Source organism: Bubalus bubalis, chromosome 11, assembly GCF_019923935.1.
Source record: "Bubalus bubalis isolate 160015118507 breed Murrah chromosome 11, NDDB_SH_1, whole genome shotgun sequence".
Lineage (NCBI taxonomy): Eukaryota > Metazoa > Chordata > Mammalia > Artiodactyla > Bovidae > Bubalus > Bubalus bubalis.
The window spans coordinates 1,242,144-1,256,455 of record NC_059167.1 but is presented as its reverse complement, the minus strand read 5'-3'; the positions used below and the strand labels follow the sequence as shown (position 1 = coordinate 1,256,455).

Here is a 14,312-nt window from a genome sequence, read left to right as displayed (position 1 = left end):
TTTTACTTTTCACTTTCATGCATTGGAGAAGGCAATGGTACCTCACTCCAGTACTCTTGCCTGGAGAATCCCAGGGACAGGGGAGCCTGGTGGGCTGCCATCTGTGGGGTCGCACAGAGTCGGACACGACTGACGCGACTTAGCAGCAGCAGCAGCAGCAGGATTCTTGATCCAGGTAAACAGGCATTCCTTCCTTTCTTCTTTTTTAAAGTTCTGCAGTGGGGTTCTCAGTCTAGCTTGGTGCAGCCCAGTAAGACTTCTGTGATGATGGAAATGTTCTACACTGTTCAACTAGGTAACCGCTAGGTAACCCCTGCTAGCCATGTGGGCCTACTGAGTACTTGACGGTGGCTAGTGAAACAAAGGAACTAAACTTAAAGTGTAATTCATTTTGATTCCTATAGCCACACGTTGCTCATGGCTAGTGGATAGCACAGCTGCAGAGGCAGGACAGAGTTATTTGTTATGAGTCAAAACCAAACCACACAGTCACCAGAGTAGATCTTAGTTCTGTTGGCATTGGGGAGGCCCATTCTTTGGTATAATCCACCATCAGCATCAGTTTCTCTGATTTATCATTATGGTCCAGTTTTCTGCATATCAAGACCTCAATGAAAGTACCAATTTGTGCTGACCGCTGGCTCTGCCCTTCAGGCAAACTGAGTCACCCCAAAACCTAACATTCCAGCTTACCACTGTGGCCATAGAGCCCTCCACCGACCTGGTTGTTAAATCATCTGTAAACTGCTAAATGCCTGTTGTTGCCTGAACGTCTTAAACCTGCTCTCTAGCGTGTCCCCAATTCTAGCACATATGGTAGAAATTAGATGTTGTTGCTTCCTGTTCAGATGTTGATTGAAGTAACTTTGGCGCTTGATTTTTGGATTAATGGGGAGAATGGTAACTCAGGAAATATCCAAAATTGATATGGCTTAAAGAATACTTTGCTCAGTAGGTCAGAGCAATTAAAAAAAAAAGTTTGAGTTCAGTATAAACAAAAAACGATGATCTTCTCCCACTGGGCATTTTGGAATTTGAGTACACATACTTGGTCCCTAAGTCTGTGTAATTATTGGCTGCCTGTGACTTGAGATCCCAGTCCATTAAGGCACAGGTCCCCTGGAGGAGGAAATGGCAACCCACTCCAGTGTTCCTGCATGGAGAATCCCATGGGCAGAGGAGCTACAGGTGGTGGGCCACAGTCCATGGGGTCGCACAGAGTCGGACACGACTGAAGTGACTGAGCATGCATGCAAAGCACAGAGCTAATGAGGCCCGAGTCAGGGGTCCAGCCTCATTCCTTGTTGGTTATTTTGCTCTGTTCTCTATCCCTGACCTCAGCTGGCTGTGTTGCACAGTCATGGCCTTGGTCCCAAGGGTGGACCAGGTGGAGGGAATAATGCTGATCCATCTCCACAGCTACTAGCAAAACAAGCACAAGCACTGTGAATGTTGGGCAAGACTTGTCCTCTACTATACAAAGTAATTTAAACACAGACAAGAATGGGGCACACATTCAAGGGGAATGGTGCTATTTCTCTTTAGACCATTAATATGCTGAGGACTGCTGCAAGCTGAGACACAGCAGGGTATGCAGTGGTCTGGTTATGATTCGCTTAAAATTCCGGGACACTAAGTAGGGCTTCCCTGAAGGCTTGGCAGGTAAAGAGTCTGCCTGCAATGCAGGAGACACAGGGTTGATCCTGGGTCAGGAAGGTCCCCTGGAGAAGGGAGTGGCAACCCACTCCAGTGTTCTTGCCTGAAAAAAATCCCATGGACAGAGGAGTCTGATGGGCTACAATCCATGGTGTTGCAAAGAGTTGGACACAACTGAGCGACTAAGCATGCATGCATGCAAAATAGACACATGCTAAAATTGATATGTTTTTCTCATGGTGCTAAGTCATGGCTTAAAACTCACTTATTTCCTTATGATGGTAACACATTTCAAATTTAAACGTAATGTTAGAATTTTCCCTGTGTTTTTACCTGAGAGTCATTCATAAAAGATAATAGCAAAAAAAGATACTGTAATAGCAAAATTTTAAGTAGAAAAATAATGAGGTATTTTGTTATTGATATAGTAAAGCTTATATAATAATCCTGTATAACATTTAATGAAATGTGAAACCACACACAAACAGCAGGGGCCTGTTCTGGCTATTGGAGATGATTAGTGAGGAAGAAAATCCCAAATGGTGGATCATCATCAAATTATATTGGACCATGGGACAGAGAAGGAGGCAGCTGTGGATGGCAGAGAAGTCAAAGACAAGACTTCTTTCCTGTGAGATAGCTCAGGAGAGGGGCTCCAGTTTGGGACTGGAAATTTCTTAAAGAAAATTCTCTAACTAGATAATCCACCTGTGAAGACACAGCAGCCTACGGTTACAGTGAATGAATTTAGACTTGTGACTTTGTAAAAAGCATCCAGCCAAGCATCACCTCTCTCCCCCCATCCCACTGCCCCCCCCCACATAGAGTCATTTTTTCAGAGCAGTGTAAGCTCCCCCCACCCCACTGCCCCCCCCACACACAGAGTCATTTTCTCAGAACAATGTAAGCTACATGAAGGCTACAGGATCTATCTGTCTATCTACCTACCTATCCATCCATCCATTTGTCTCTATTGAGTTTAAAATACCAACTCCTCAGCTTCCCTGGTGGCTCAGTGGTAAAGAATCTGACTGCCAATGCAGGAGACGGGTTCAATCGCCGATCTGGGAAGATCCCACGTGCCGCGGAGGGTCTAAGCCCGTGCACCACGACTATTGAGCCTGTGCTCTAGAGCCCGGCAGCCACAACTGCTGAGCCCAGGTGTCACAGCTGCTCAAGTCCGAACGCCCTAAAGCCCACAATCCCCAGCAAGAGAAGCCACCACGGTGAGAAGCCTGTGCCTCACAACTGGAGAGAGGCCCCTACCTGCTGCAGCTCAAGGAAAGCCGGAGCAGTAACCAAGACCCAGCACCGCCATAAATAATAAATGCATTTATAAAAATAAAATACCAACTCCGAGAGATGCATCATGGAATAGGACTGGGATGAGAGAGTTCTCGGTTATCTCTTTCAGTGACAGCATAGAGTCGTCAACTAAATGTTTGATGGTGAGCAAGTCTCCTCACCTGTTTAGACCTCATTTGCAAAATGAGAAATGTCCTCTGGCTAGGAAGCATCATAAAGTGAATGTTTTGCTTTTTCTTATACACTCTGCTCCTGGTGTGGTAGGTACAGCTATTACTACATTCCTATGATCTTATTTTAATTTTAAATCCTTGGGTAAGAAGTATTTCTTAAAAAAAAAAAAAACAAATTTTAATCTTGTGTTCCTTCCAAAAAAAATTAAAAATAAATTATATTAATTTACAAGAGATACAGTATAATGCTTACATGCTTGGTCCTCTGAAATAGATTTTTTCGTTTCAACACTTAAATTAGGCAAATCACTTAGTCTCTCAGTGCCTCGGTTTCTATATAAGGATAATGGTGCTGGCCTCACAGCATGGGCAGGAGGATGAAATGATAGTTAGCACAGGGCCTGACCACAGCCAATGCTCAGTTCAGTCAGTGCAGCCGTTCAGCTCTCTGTGACCCCATGGTCGCAGCACACCAGGCCTCCCTGTCCATCACCAACTCCCGGAGTTCACTCAAACTCATGTCCATTGAGTCGGTGATGCCATCCAACCATCTCATCCTCTGTCGTCCCCTTCTCCTGCTGCCTTCAATCTTTCCCGGCATCAGGGTCTTTTCCAACGAGTCAGTTACTTGCATCAGGTGGCCAAATGCTCAGCAAATGTTATTATTATTATTTTTTTTAATTTTCAGCTGTGTCACAGGGCATGATATCTTAGCTCCCCAACCAGGGATCAAACCCGCGCCCCCTGCATTAAAAGCCTGGAGTCTCAACTGCTGGACTGCCAGGGAAGTTCCATCAAATGTTATCTTTAAGCTATTTCCATTTCTCCATTTGTCCTCTTCACCTTCAATATGTTTGTGGGTATACACACATATGACATATATGATAGTACATATTATACATTTATATTTTACAATCATATATTATAATCTCAGGCACAAGGTTTACAGTTGAAATTTCTAGATTAAATCCAAACCTGTCTTACCCCTGAATATGTACAATGATTACATTTGTATTTTTTCTGTTACACACAAATGGGTAATCAGGTTAGTGACAGAAGTGATATTAAAATTTGAGATTCCTGACATAGGGTTGCATTCTTTCTATTTTTCTTCAATTTAACATTACTTTATTCCCCAGTGGCTCAGATGGTAAAGTATTTGCCTGTAATGCAGGAGACCCAGGTCCAGTCCCTGGACCGGGAAGATTCCCTGGAGAAGGGAATGGCAATCCACTCCAGTAATCTTGCCTGGAGAATTCTGTGGACAGAGGAGCCTGGCAGGCTACAGTCTGTGGGGTCACAAAGAAGGAACACGACTGAGCAAGTAACACTTTGACTTTTTAAAATAATCGTAGCCATTTTCTCTCAATATCATGAAATATTCCATAGTCTTTTGACTCTCAGTAAATTATGACTTCACATTGCAGTGCTGTGCTCAGTCGTGCCAACTCTTTGAGACTCCATAGACTGTAGCCAAGGTGGCTTAATGGTAAAGAATCTACCTGCCAATGACTTCAAAATAATGTGGCTTCAGTTCATTTCAGTTCAGTCGCTCAGTTGTGTCCGATTCTTTGTGACCCCGTGGACTGCAGCACCCCAGGCCTCCCTGTCCATCACCAACTCCCAGAGTTTACCCAAACTCATGTCCATCGAGTCGGTGATGCCATCCAACTATCTCATCCTGTCATCTCCTTCTCCTCCCACCCTCAATCTTTCCCAGCATCAGGGTCTTTTCAGATGAGTCAGCTCTTCACATCAGGTGGTCAAAGTATTGGAGTTTCAGCTTCAACATCAGTCCTTCCAATGAATATTCAGGACTGATTTCCTTTAGGATGGACTGGTTGGATCTCCTTGCAATCCAAGGGATTTCTTGATTCCTGATCTTTTCATAAATTAGAAAGTTTATTGACTTAAATCTTTAATGAAATCCCAGTGATCATCCAGGTGGTCAGAAGAACCTGCTTCAGGAAATACATAAATCTTCACATGGTACATTTTCAATTTTCAGATGTTAATTTCATTAATACATAATCTAATCTTAGAGTCCCTGAACAAGGGCTCACACTCAATTTTATGCTCCATCCCTGATTCATGGCAAGATCTTGGGTAAGTCATTTGACCTTCTTATATTTCAATGTGTCAAACTGCCATAAAACAATGGCATGTTGTTTTATGTAAAGCAAGTAAAGCATGACCTCATTACAAATCCAATAGACTTGAAAGCTGTACTTTGATAAAGAACTATCAAAAGAGAACTCTAGCTGGTAAAATGTAAAGAATCACAATAATGAATTTTACTATAATAAGATGACTTTGAAATACGGTAGTCCCTTTCCCCCTATTTCCAACTCTCCTATTAACATACAGTTTATTCCCATTCAGGTTTTCGCCCAGGAAGACAGGATGATGGTGATAATCACGTTCAGTAGATGATGCCTTTCTCATCTGCAGAGGGAAGGCAGCACCATTCCCTGGCTCCCTGTGGCAGGCTCCCTTTAAATTGCACAGCTGGTTCCCCCTTTCCTACCGCATTCCAGAAGGCATATCAGTAAAACCAGTTCCATAGATATTTGTCTGAGGCTATCACACAAGTCCTGGGCACCTACAATGTGCCCAAACATTTTCCATTGTTTTAAAACATCTTTTCTGCAGATGTGTCAAAGCCAGAAACAAGCATAACCTAGCAAAGTCCTTCTAGCAGACGTTGTCAATCACACACTTTGCCACATTCTCTGAAAGAGTATGCAAATAATAACTTGCAACTGTTGCCCAGGCCCTGTAAACAAAAGATCAGATTCTGTGCTCTGCCTTGGCAAGAAAAGAAACTGCAGCATTTTGTCAAGATTTTTACAAAGTTCTGGGCTTTACATTTATAACTGATATGGTCCTTTTTCTGCTATACAGAAAATTGAAAATATGAGTAAATTTTAGATTAAAATACTACTTGAAATATAATTAAGATTGTGCATTTAAAAACTGGTCGAGCTCCAAAGTAGAGTCAATTAAACTGTGTGTTCCAACTCTAGGGGATTCTATGTATCTGTTTTTTTCCTTCTTTGTTTCTGTGGATCTACGAATAAAGATCTGATCTCTTAGGACCAGGTAACTAACATTAAAAAAAAAAAAAAAAAAAAAAGCATGGGGTTTGAAAGTCTACAGAAGATGCACAGGTATATTGATTTCAGTAAGACTAGGGTCAGGATGAGTAGTGTTTTCCATAGGGAAAAAAAAATACAGTAGGAGACGGAGATTATTCAAGCATACAAAAAAAAATTCAGTGGAAACGTAAAAACATTAAGATAAGACTGGCTAAGCATATGAGCATGACACGGATTTAGCAATCGAGCATATATATTCATTTGTCTCCGACATTACCCGAAAAGCAAACGTCTAAGCAGTTTATTGCGCGAAGACACTTGCTCCCTCCAGACCCCTGTCCTCGGTTGCCGAAGGTGCGGCCGCCCCCACCCCAGAACTGCCCATGGCTCCCCAGGGGCGTGGGCCAGCGGGAGACCGCGAGGCCAGGGCCAGTCCGCTGCCCCGGGGCGCGAGATGCGAGGGGCGGGTGGTGGGGGTAGGAAGGGGCAGGGGTCCCGCCGGTGGGGTGGGGGCCTGGGGCGAGGGGCGGGGGCCTTCTGAAGCCAGAGCCGCCCCCCGTCGGCTACGCAGCCCCTCTGTCTTCGCCCTGGTCCGGGCTGGCACCTGCGTGCACTTCTGGGCACGCGCCCCGCGCCCCTGCACACGTCCCCGCGGGGGGTCCCAGCCCCGCCGGCGGCCGCGCGCGCAAAGGGTCGGCAGGAGTCCGGGCGCCCCGGGGGCGGGGCCAGGACTGGGGGCGGGGCCGGAGGCGGGGCCAGTCAGCGAGGCCCGGCCCTCGCGGCGCGGCGCAGGGCGAGGCGGCGGCGCGGCGGCGGAGGGATACGCGGCGCCATATATATACCGCGGGGCGCAGGCTCGAGGCGCGGCGGCGGTGCTGGGAGCCTGGCGGGTGCGGAGCCGTTAGCGCAGTTGGCGGCGGCGGCGGTCGGCGGCGGCACAGCGCTAAGCGCACACGGGGCCCCGGCAGCAGCTGTAGCGGAGGCGCCCTGCGGTCCCGGCCTCGGCGCGGCCACCCTCGCTCTCTCGGCCTCCCTGCCTCGCTCGCACCATGGTAGGTGGGGCGCGGCGAGTACCGGCGCCGCGGCCGCCTGCCCGCGCTCTCCGGACCCTGTCTCTTTTCCCGTCTTTCTCTCGCTGGGTGGCTTTTCCTGGCTTCCGGGTGTTGCGCAGCCGCTGCGGGTCAGGACGCGCTCTGGGTTTGCATCCCAGTTTCCTCGGCTGGGCAGCCCCGTTTACGTTTCGGCCCGTCGTGGGGCCGGGGTTGGCCGCGCCCGGCCCCAGGCGGGGGTTTTGGCCACGCCGGGGCCCCCGCACCCGCCCGCTCAGCCGTCCGCCCCCGGGCCGCCCTAGGGGCGGGGGTCCGGGCGGGGCTGCGGCCAGCCCCCGGCTCGCGGGCAGCGGAGAATGAATGGGCCGGAGCGAGCCGGTGGCGCACGTCGCCGCGGTCGGAGCGCGGGGCCGCCGCCGTCCCCTCGGGGCGCTCCTCCCGCCTCCCTCCCGGGGGGCGCGGCGCGGGCGTGGGTCGGGAAGGAAGGAGCCGGGGAGGGGGGGGTGGGGGCAGGAAGGCGCGGGGCGGGGGGCAGCGGGGGCGGAAGCGGCGGGCCGGCCGACCGCCCTACCCGGGCGGGGCCCTGCGGCGGCCCGGGGCCCGCGTCGCGGCGTCCGGCGCCCCTGCAGACCCGCCCCGCGCGGCGGTGGAGGCGCGCGGGGCCGCGGGGCACCGGGTGGGCCCCCCCGCGGGAGGCGCTCGGCCGCGCTAACTGGGGCGGGGGGCGGGGAGGAGCGCTGGCGCGCGCCGCGGTCTCCAGTGGAGACGCGAAGTTTGTGCTCCGGGGGAGGTGGCGGCGCGCAGGGCAGAAGCGGGTGGGAGGCGCGGGGCGCGCTCGGGCCCCTCCCGCGGCGGGTGTGGGGGGTTCTCCCTGGCCTGGAGGGAGAGGCGCCCCGCGCCCTGCTCCCGGGGCCACCTCGCCCGGCACTTTCTCCGGCCCGCGCTCCCTCTCGTCCGAGGGGAAATGCCCTCCCCGTTTCCGCCTGTTCTGCGGCTCCCCGGAGGCCAGATGCCCCCGTGCGCCTCTCCGGGTGTGCCATCCCCCGGTCGGCAGGGCTGACATCACCCCCCGCCGTTCTGGCTCGGCGGGGCGGGGAGGCGGCTCTCGGCGGGGCCCGCGCACCTCTGCCCCGAGGCCGACGCGGTGTGGCGGTGAGCGTGTCCCTCTGTGTCGAGGCGGGCCGACAGCCTCGATAGAGGACACTTCCCCGGCGAGGTGACAGCTTCTCTTGCGAGGTGTGGCCGGCAGCGCTTCCTGTTGTAGGAGGCAGAGACGTAGCCCTGGCATTACATAAATCCTCGTGTCTCCTTCCTTCGCTATAAAGAAAACCGGCGTGCCGTGTCTGGGGTAGGGAGGAGAGGAGACACAGTTCTAATTTGAAAAAAATGTTTCCTCCCTAAGTCAGTATGTTGGAACATCACTCTTACTGTGAAAGTTTTCATTTGCGAGTTCGAATAAATTGCCATCAGCTTTCTACTAGGACTTGTTTTGGAACTGGTTTCGTTAGACATCCTTCATTAAAATAAAAATACATATTATCTGTCCTTGAGATGCCGAATTCCCATGGCTGGAGGCACAAGATCAGCGTTGCAGAGACCAAATAACGCAAGTGAGAATTACTTTCGTGGTCATTACCACCTCTAGTAAAGTGTGTTTATTAGGAGCAGCTCTTAGATCTCCCTTAAAAAGGTTAGAGTAAATATCCTCTAGCAAAGTTAATAGTTCCTCTCAAAAAAGGGAGGGTACAGTCTCATAATTATTATGTAGTTTCTGTGTACTTCATTTTTGCAGTTTTGTAACAGCTCAATTGTAGGATCGTTCTATTATTTCCACCCCCCACCCCCACCCCCCCGGCTTTTGAATCATAGAATAATTTGACCAAGGACATTTAGTTGTTCTAAATGATAGGCTTTTAACAAATAACTGCCTAATTTTAGTGATTGGAAAGCATGGAAATGAAGTTGGTAGGATAACCCCTTGCTGTATATATTTTTTCCTCTTAATTGTATCTCGTAAAATAGATATAAAAGCCTGTTAATCCAAGCCAGTGCCATTATGTAACGCCAGTTTGGAGATTTGGAGTGCCCGCAGCGGTGCGCAAGGTGCACCGAAGGCCTGACCTGGCCCCGGTCCTGGCTGCAGGGCCAGCCGCGGCAGGTTGGGTCCCTCCGTGGATGGCTGCGGAGAGCGCGCGTCCTGCAGTAGGTGGCGCATTCCTTCCCAGAGCCGGGCCCCGCGGCTGCAGTGGGCCTGTTGCCGCTAGAGGTGCCATTTCTCAGATGATGAACTGACTCTCCTGATTCGACCCACCGCAGAGCAGAGAGCCCGTAGGCCCAGAGAAGAAAAGCTGAAGCGAGACCTTGTCTAACTTGTCATCCTTTGTTAACAGCATAGAGGGTTCCCTGCATTCTAATTGTTTCTCTTAAATGACATGGTTGAAATTTTCACAGTTGAGAAAGATCACTATTAAAAGACTTAATTGGAAAAGCTATGCTGACTCCAGACTCCGGTGGGTTGAATTGTAACCTTTTCTTTTTCTATGCAGGCTGATCAGCTGACCGAAGAGCAGATTGCTGGTAAGTGGGTGACTACAGGGAGTCTCGGTAGACCAGAACTAGGTAGACTCAGTTCTGGTGACTCTTCCCTCTCCCCTTAGTCTGAGCGGTTTTCTAAAGATTTTATTTAAATGCAAACAACAAGCAGAAATATTTAGGTTAAATGTTACTCCTTGTCAGTCTTTTGGAGATAATGCAAAAGTAAGTGGAACTAAGGATACCCCCTTGTTACACTGTGGAGTACGTACTTCACGGTATGCTGGGCTTTGTATGGAATGAGAGTGCATGGAGCCTGCTATTCAAAAATGTAATTTAGAATTCTTAGGCCACTTTGTGATGCATCCTGAAAGCTTGTGCCTGCTGTTCTAAACGGGGATGGGTGAGGAGGACGGTGAGGACCCCCGTAATCATCGCGAAGGGAATGAAGTTAGTGTAGATTCTAGCTTTTAATATTCCCTGGAGGACTTTTTTGGGTTTTTTGACCTCGGTATGTGGCGTGCCAGATCTTAGTTCCCCAATCAGGGATTGAACCTGTGCCCCTTGTATTGGGAGTGCAGAGCCTTAACCACTGGACTGCCAGGGAAGTCCCTGGAGGGGTTTTTTGAGATGGTTTCTCTTCAGGAAACCAGGATTGCCTTTGAAATAGTCTGAATGCCATGCAGAGAGAACACACTGTTTACCAGGGATTGTCCATTTCTGGTAACTACCTCTCCTGTTGCTGTGAAACAAGGAGTTCTTACAGCTGTAGAGATTTCATGGGAAGGGACTTTACGGACCAATCTTCCCTTGTCAGATTGGACCTAGCACTAAACTGTGTGGAAGCTTAGCCTTTAAAAACGAGGGAATTCCGCCGTTTTATGGAACCGGTTGCCTGTGGTGACGTTCGCTCTGTGTTCTGTGTGGGGCGCGGCCAGTGTGACTGTTGTGGACTCTGTCTCAGCAGATAAGCAGCAGGCAGTTTCTGTTAACTTGCACAACTTGGCTTGCTTTGGCAAGTTCAGGGGACGGGCGTGCTGTGACTGGGTTGGGTGAAGACATTCATTCTAAAAGGTAAACTTGTGTTTTCAGAATTCAAGGAGGCTTTCTCCCTGTTTGACAAAGATGGTGATGGCACCATCACCACCAAGGAACTTGGAACCGTCATGAGGTCGTTGGGCCAGAACCCAACAGAAGCCGAATTGCAGGACATGATCAACGAGGTGGACGCTGATGGTAAGGGCTTTAGAACTGTGAATGAGTGCCAGTGTTGTGTAATTCAAGTTTAGACATGTTACCAGATTGTCTTTCAAGTGTCGAGACCAAGGCAAATGTGCAAAGATCCTTTCTGTGGTTTCCTTAGGCCGTTGACAATTAAAATAGAAGATTACGGGCCTGCCTCTAGCCCTGCTCGCTGTCCAGAACATTTCCTGGATCAGATCGCAGTATTGTTCTTTTCTACTTGCCATGACCTGTAGCTCAGTCTTTATCAACTGGCTCATGAGTCTGCACTGAGTACTATGGGGAAAGTAAAAATAAATAGCCATAGACCTTTAAAAAAGCTTGGTCGTCCCAGGAGACAAACCCCAAGTGAAGTGGGGGAAGAACCTTCTTAGATGTTAATGTATAGAAGTGAGCACAGTGTGAGCTGTCAATGTGTTTATTGAAGAGAATTTCAGGGATCACGTGAGGCTTGGAGGTGGGGTACGTGATGACTGGAGGGACTAGATTTACAGAAGCTGCCAGGAAGACACGGAGCCAGAAGGAACTTGCCATTCGGTCACTTGCTCTCTGGACTCCAGAACAGTGGACAGGAGGCCTTTTTTTTACTGCTTGCTTCTGTCAGCAAGTAGTTTTTAATCACTCCCCTCTCCCCACAAAGAAAAACCATGTGCTTTAGAAATAATATCAAATTAGTAAGTTTGATGTATATAATATATTTAAGGAAATTAATCAAATCTATAAACATAACACTGTGGAATATTAGTAAAGTTTGAAAAGATGAAATAGGAATAAACAGTTTGGATCTAGACTTTCTCCATCAGCTTGATAGTAGCCATTTAAAAATATGGTATAGTAAAGTATGGTGTAATGTGATAAAACAGTTATACTGCTGGTCACATATTTAGAAGCAGGGGTTTGGGGTCAGCTCTTTAACAGTGGTTTAAGTCCATTTGAGCTACTTCTAAGGACTGTTTTCATCGTTAATAATTTGGAGAAAGAGGTTTATTCATAGTTCTGTCTCATTTGACTGCTAAGGTGATCAACCATCTGGGAACATAGCGTGGCTCTCTTATAGTCGAGCCCAGGAAGCTGTCTTGGGACTGGCAAAATGTATTAGGCCCTCTGATTGTATGGAACAAGGAGGGGAATTTCTCAAGCTATAGAATCTAACATTTGCAATGAATTGAATATGTTGATGCTGAAGGACATCACTATAGGGCTATAAGAGATCATTTCAGACAACTGGTTTCTGTCTGCCATGAACATCAATAATGCTTTAAATTTTTGGAGGCCAAAATGCTTTGAAGGAATCTGTGAATTACTACTTTGTTGGTACTGGTGAAAAAGTAACTTCACATAAGGCTTTTTTTGGTTCTAATTTTTATTTCTGTTTAGTTCAAGTTACACTGTTGATCTGGTGGCTTGTCTCTGGCGTATTCATCTGACTTGGTTTTAAAGGAGGAGTTTGGAATACTGGCCACAGAACAGATTCTGCTGACAGTTTCCTGATTGTTAATGATCTGAGCTGAGAAAACACTTCCGAGCCATGCCCTTAGTAGGAAATAAAGATACTGAGTTGGGAGAAAACAGTTAGGTGACTTCCATACAGTGTCTGAGAGACACCCCCTGGAGAAAGCTTTCCAGCAGTCATGGTCCCTGGCATGAGAGTCACCTTTTCCCCACTCAAGTCTTTCCCCACTCGCTTTCTTCCTTAAAAACCTCGGTGGCTCAGTGCTGGGCCTTTTCCAGCATCACTGGTGTGGCAGAGTTAGAGCTGAGGACCTCCCTGACTTGGGGGAAGGCAATCTCGGGGCCTCCCTTGGGAGTGGAAAGATGCAGCCAGCGCTGCTGTGGGCTTTTTTTTTTTTCCTGTTGAACTGTACAGACCTTTCAGTGGCCAAGAAGCTGTGTGTACAGTTTCCTTTGCATCATTAAATGCTATCCTGAGCATTGATCACTAGTTTGAATTACATGAATCATGTGAAATTGCCCTGTGAAGTTTTTGAATAGTTTAGACCTAAGATAATACAACCTGATAAAGCAGTTCACCAGTTTGTCTTACCAAATGCTTACTGTTCTATAAAATGATTCTAAAATCATCTCTTCAGTAGCGTTAACTGGAGCACTTATTTTACACACGCGTTTGTTTTTTAATTTGAGGTAATGGCACCATTGACTTCCCAGAATTTTTGACTATGATGGCTAGAAAAATGAAGGACACCGACAGTGAAGAAGAAATCCGCGAGGCATTCCGAGTCTTTGATAAGGTAACCCTGTGTCTCCGTTGCGACTGTTGTGAGATACGACTTGGTGGCCATCATTTCTAAAAGCTTTCACGTGCTCTTCTAGTTAGAACATTTCACCTACCTGCCTGAGCCTCTGTAATCTCACTTTCAAATATTCCTGACTTATTGCAGTAACCTTATCATAGGAGAGTAAGCATAATAAATAGTAGAGAAATTTTGAACCAGGCTCTTGGAATTTCTTTTGCTTTTTAAAAAGCCCCTGCGGTTTCTGCACTGGCTGCGTGCATGCGTTTAGTGGTGGAGGGGGCAGCTAGAGAGTTGGCAGGTACACACAGGGGCAGTGGCTCTGTCAGAGCCCTGCCTGCCCACGGCACTGAGTCCCTGCCAGTAACCACTGCGGCGTGTTTGCAGGATGGCAACGGTTACATCAGCGCCGCAGAGCTCCGCCACGTCATGACAAACCTGGGAGAGAAACTAACAGATGAGGAAGTAGATGAGATGATCAGAGAAGCAGACATCGATGGAGACGGGCAAGTCAACTATGAAGGTAAGCACCACGTTTGCCTAGCCTGCTGTGTGATGGTCCTCCCTGTAGGATCTGCGAGCAAGTTAACTAGTGCAGCTAGGGGCTTCTTCCCTTACTCATACTAGAGATGTTAACTTCACTAAAGCTGCTTCTGAAGATAACTGAAAGTTATGATTATTTGTCTTTTCAGAATTCGTACAGATGATGACTGCAAAATGAAGACCTACTTTCAACTCCTTTTTCCCCCCTCTAGAAGAATCAAATTGAATCTTTTACTTACCTCTTGCAAAAAAAAAAAAAAAAAAAAAGTTCATTTACTCATTCTGTTTCTATATAGCAAAACTGAATGTCAAAAGTACCTTCTGTCCACACACACAAAATCTGCATGTATTGGTTGGTGGTCCTGTCCCCTAAAGATCAAGCTACACATCAGTTTTCCGATATAAGTACTTGTCCTACCTTAACGATAAGGAAGCACTTAGTGGACTCCTGGCAGGTCCATC

General features: G+C 48.0%; 1 protein-coding gene across 2 annotated transcripts; it reads left to right on the top strand.

Moving 5' to 3' along the window:
• The first annotated feature begins 7,108 nt into the window (after nt 1-7,108).
• Nucleotides 7,109-14,095, top strand: CALM1 (calmodulin 1). Of its 2 annotated transcripts, XM_025295094.3 has the most exons (6): nt 7,109-7,284; nt 9,828-9,858; nt 10,906-11,049; nt 13,198-13,304; nt 13,695-13,830; nt 14,000-14,095. In XM_025295094.3, exons 1-6 carry the CDS (start codon nt 7,282-7,284, stop codon nt 14,026-14,028), a joined length of 450 nt encoding a protein of 149 aa, XP_025150879.1. In that variant the 5' UTR covers nt 7,109-7,281; the 3' UTR covers nt 14,029-14,095. The 2 variants fall into 2 exon arrangements, with proteins under 2 accessions (XP_025150879.1, XP_044780554.1); XM_044924619.1 differs by lacking the exon at nt 7,109-7,284 and having other exon boundaries at nt 9,822-9,858.
• Nucleotides 14,096-14,312: the final 217 nt, after the last annotated feature.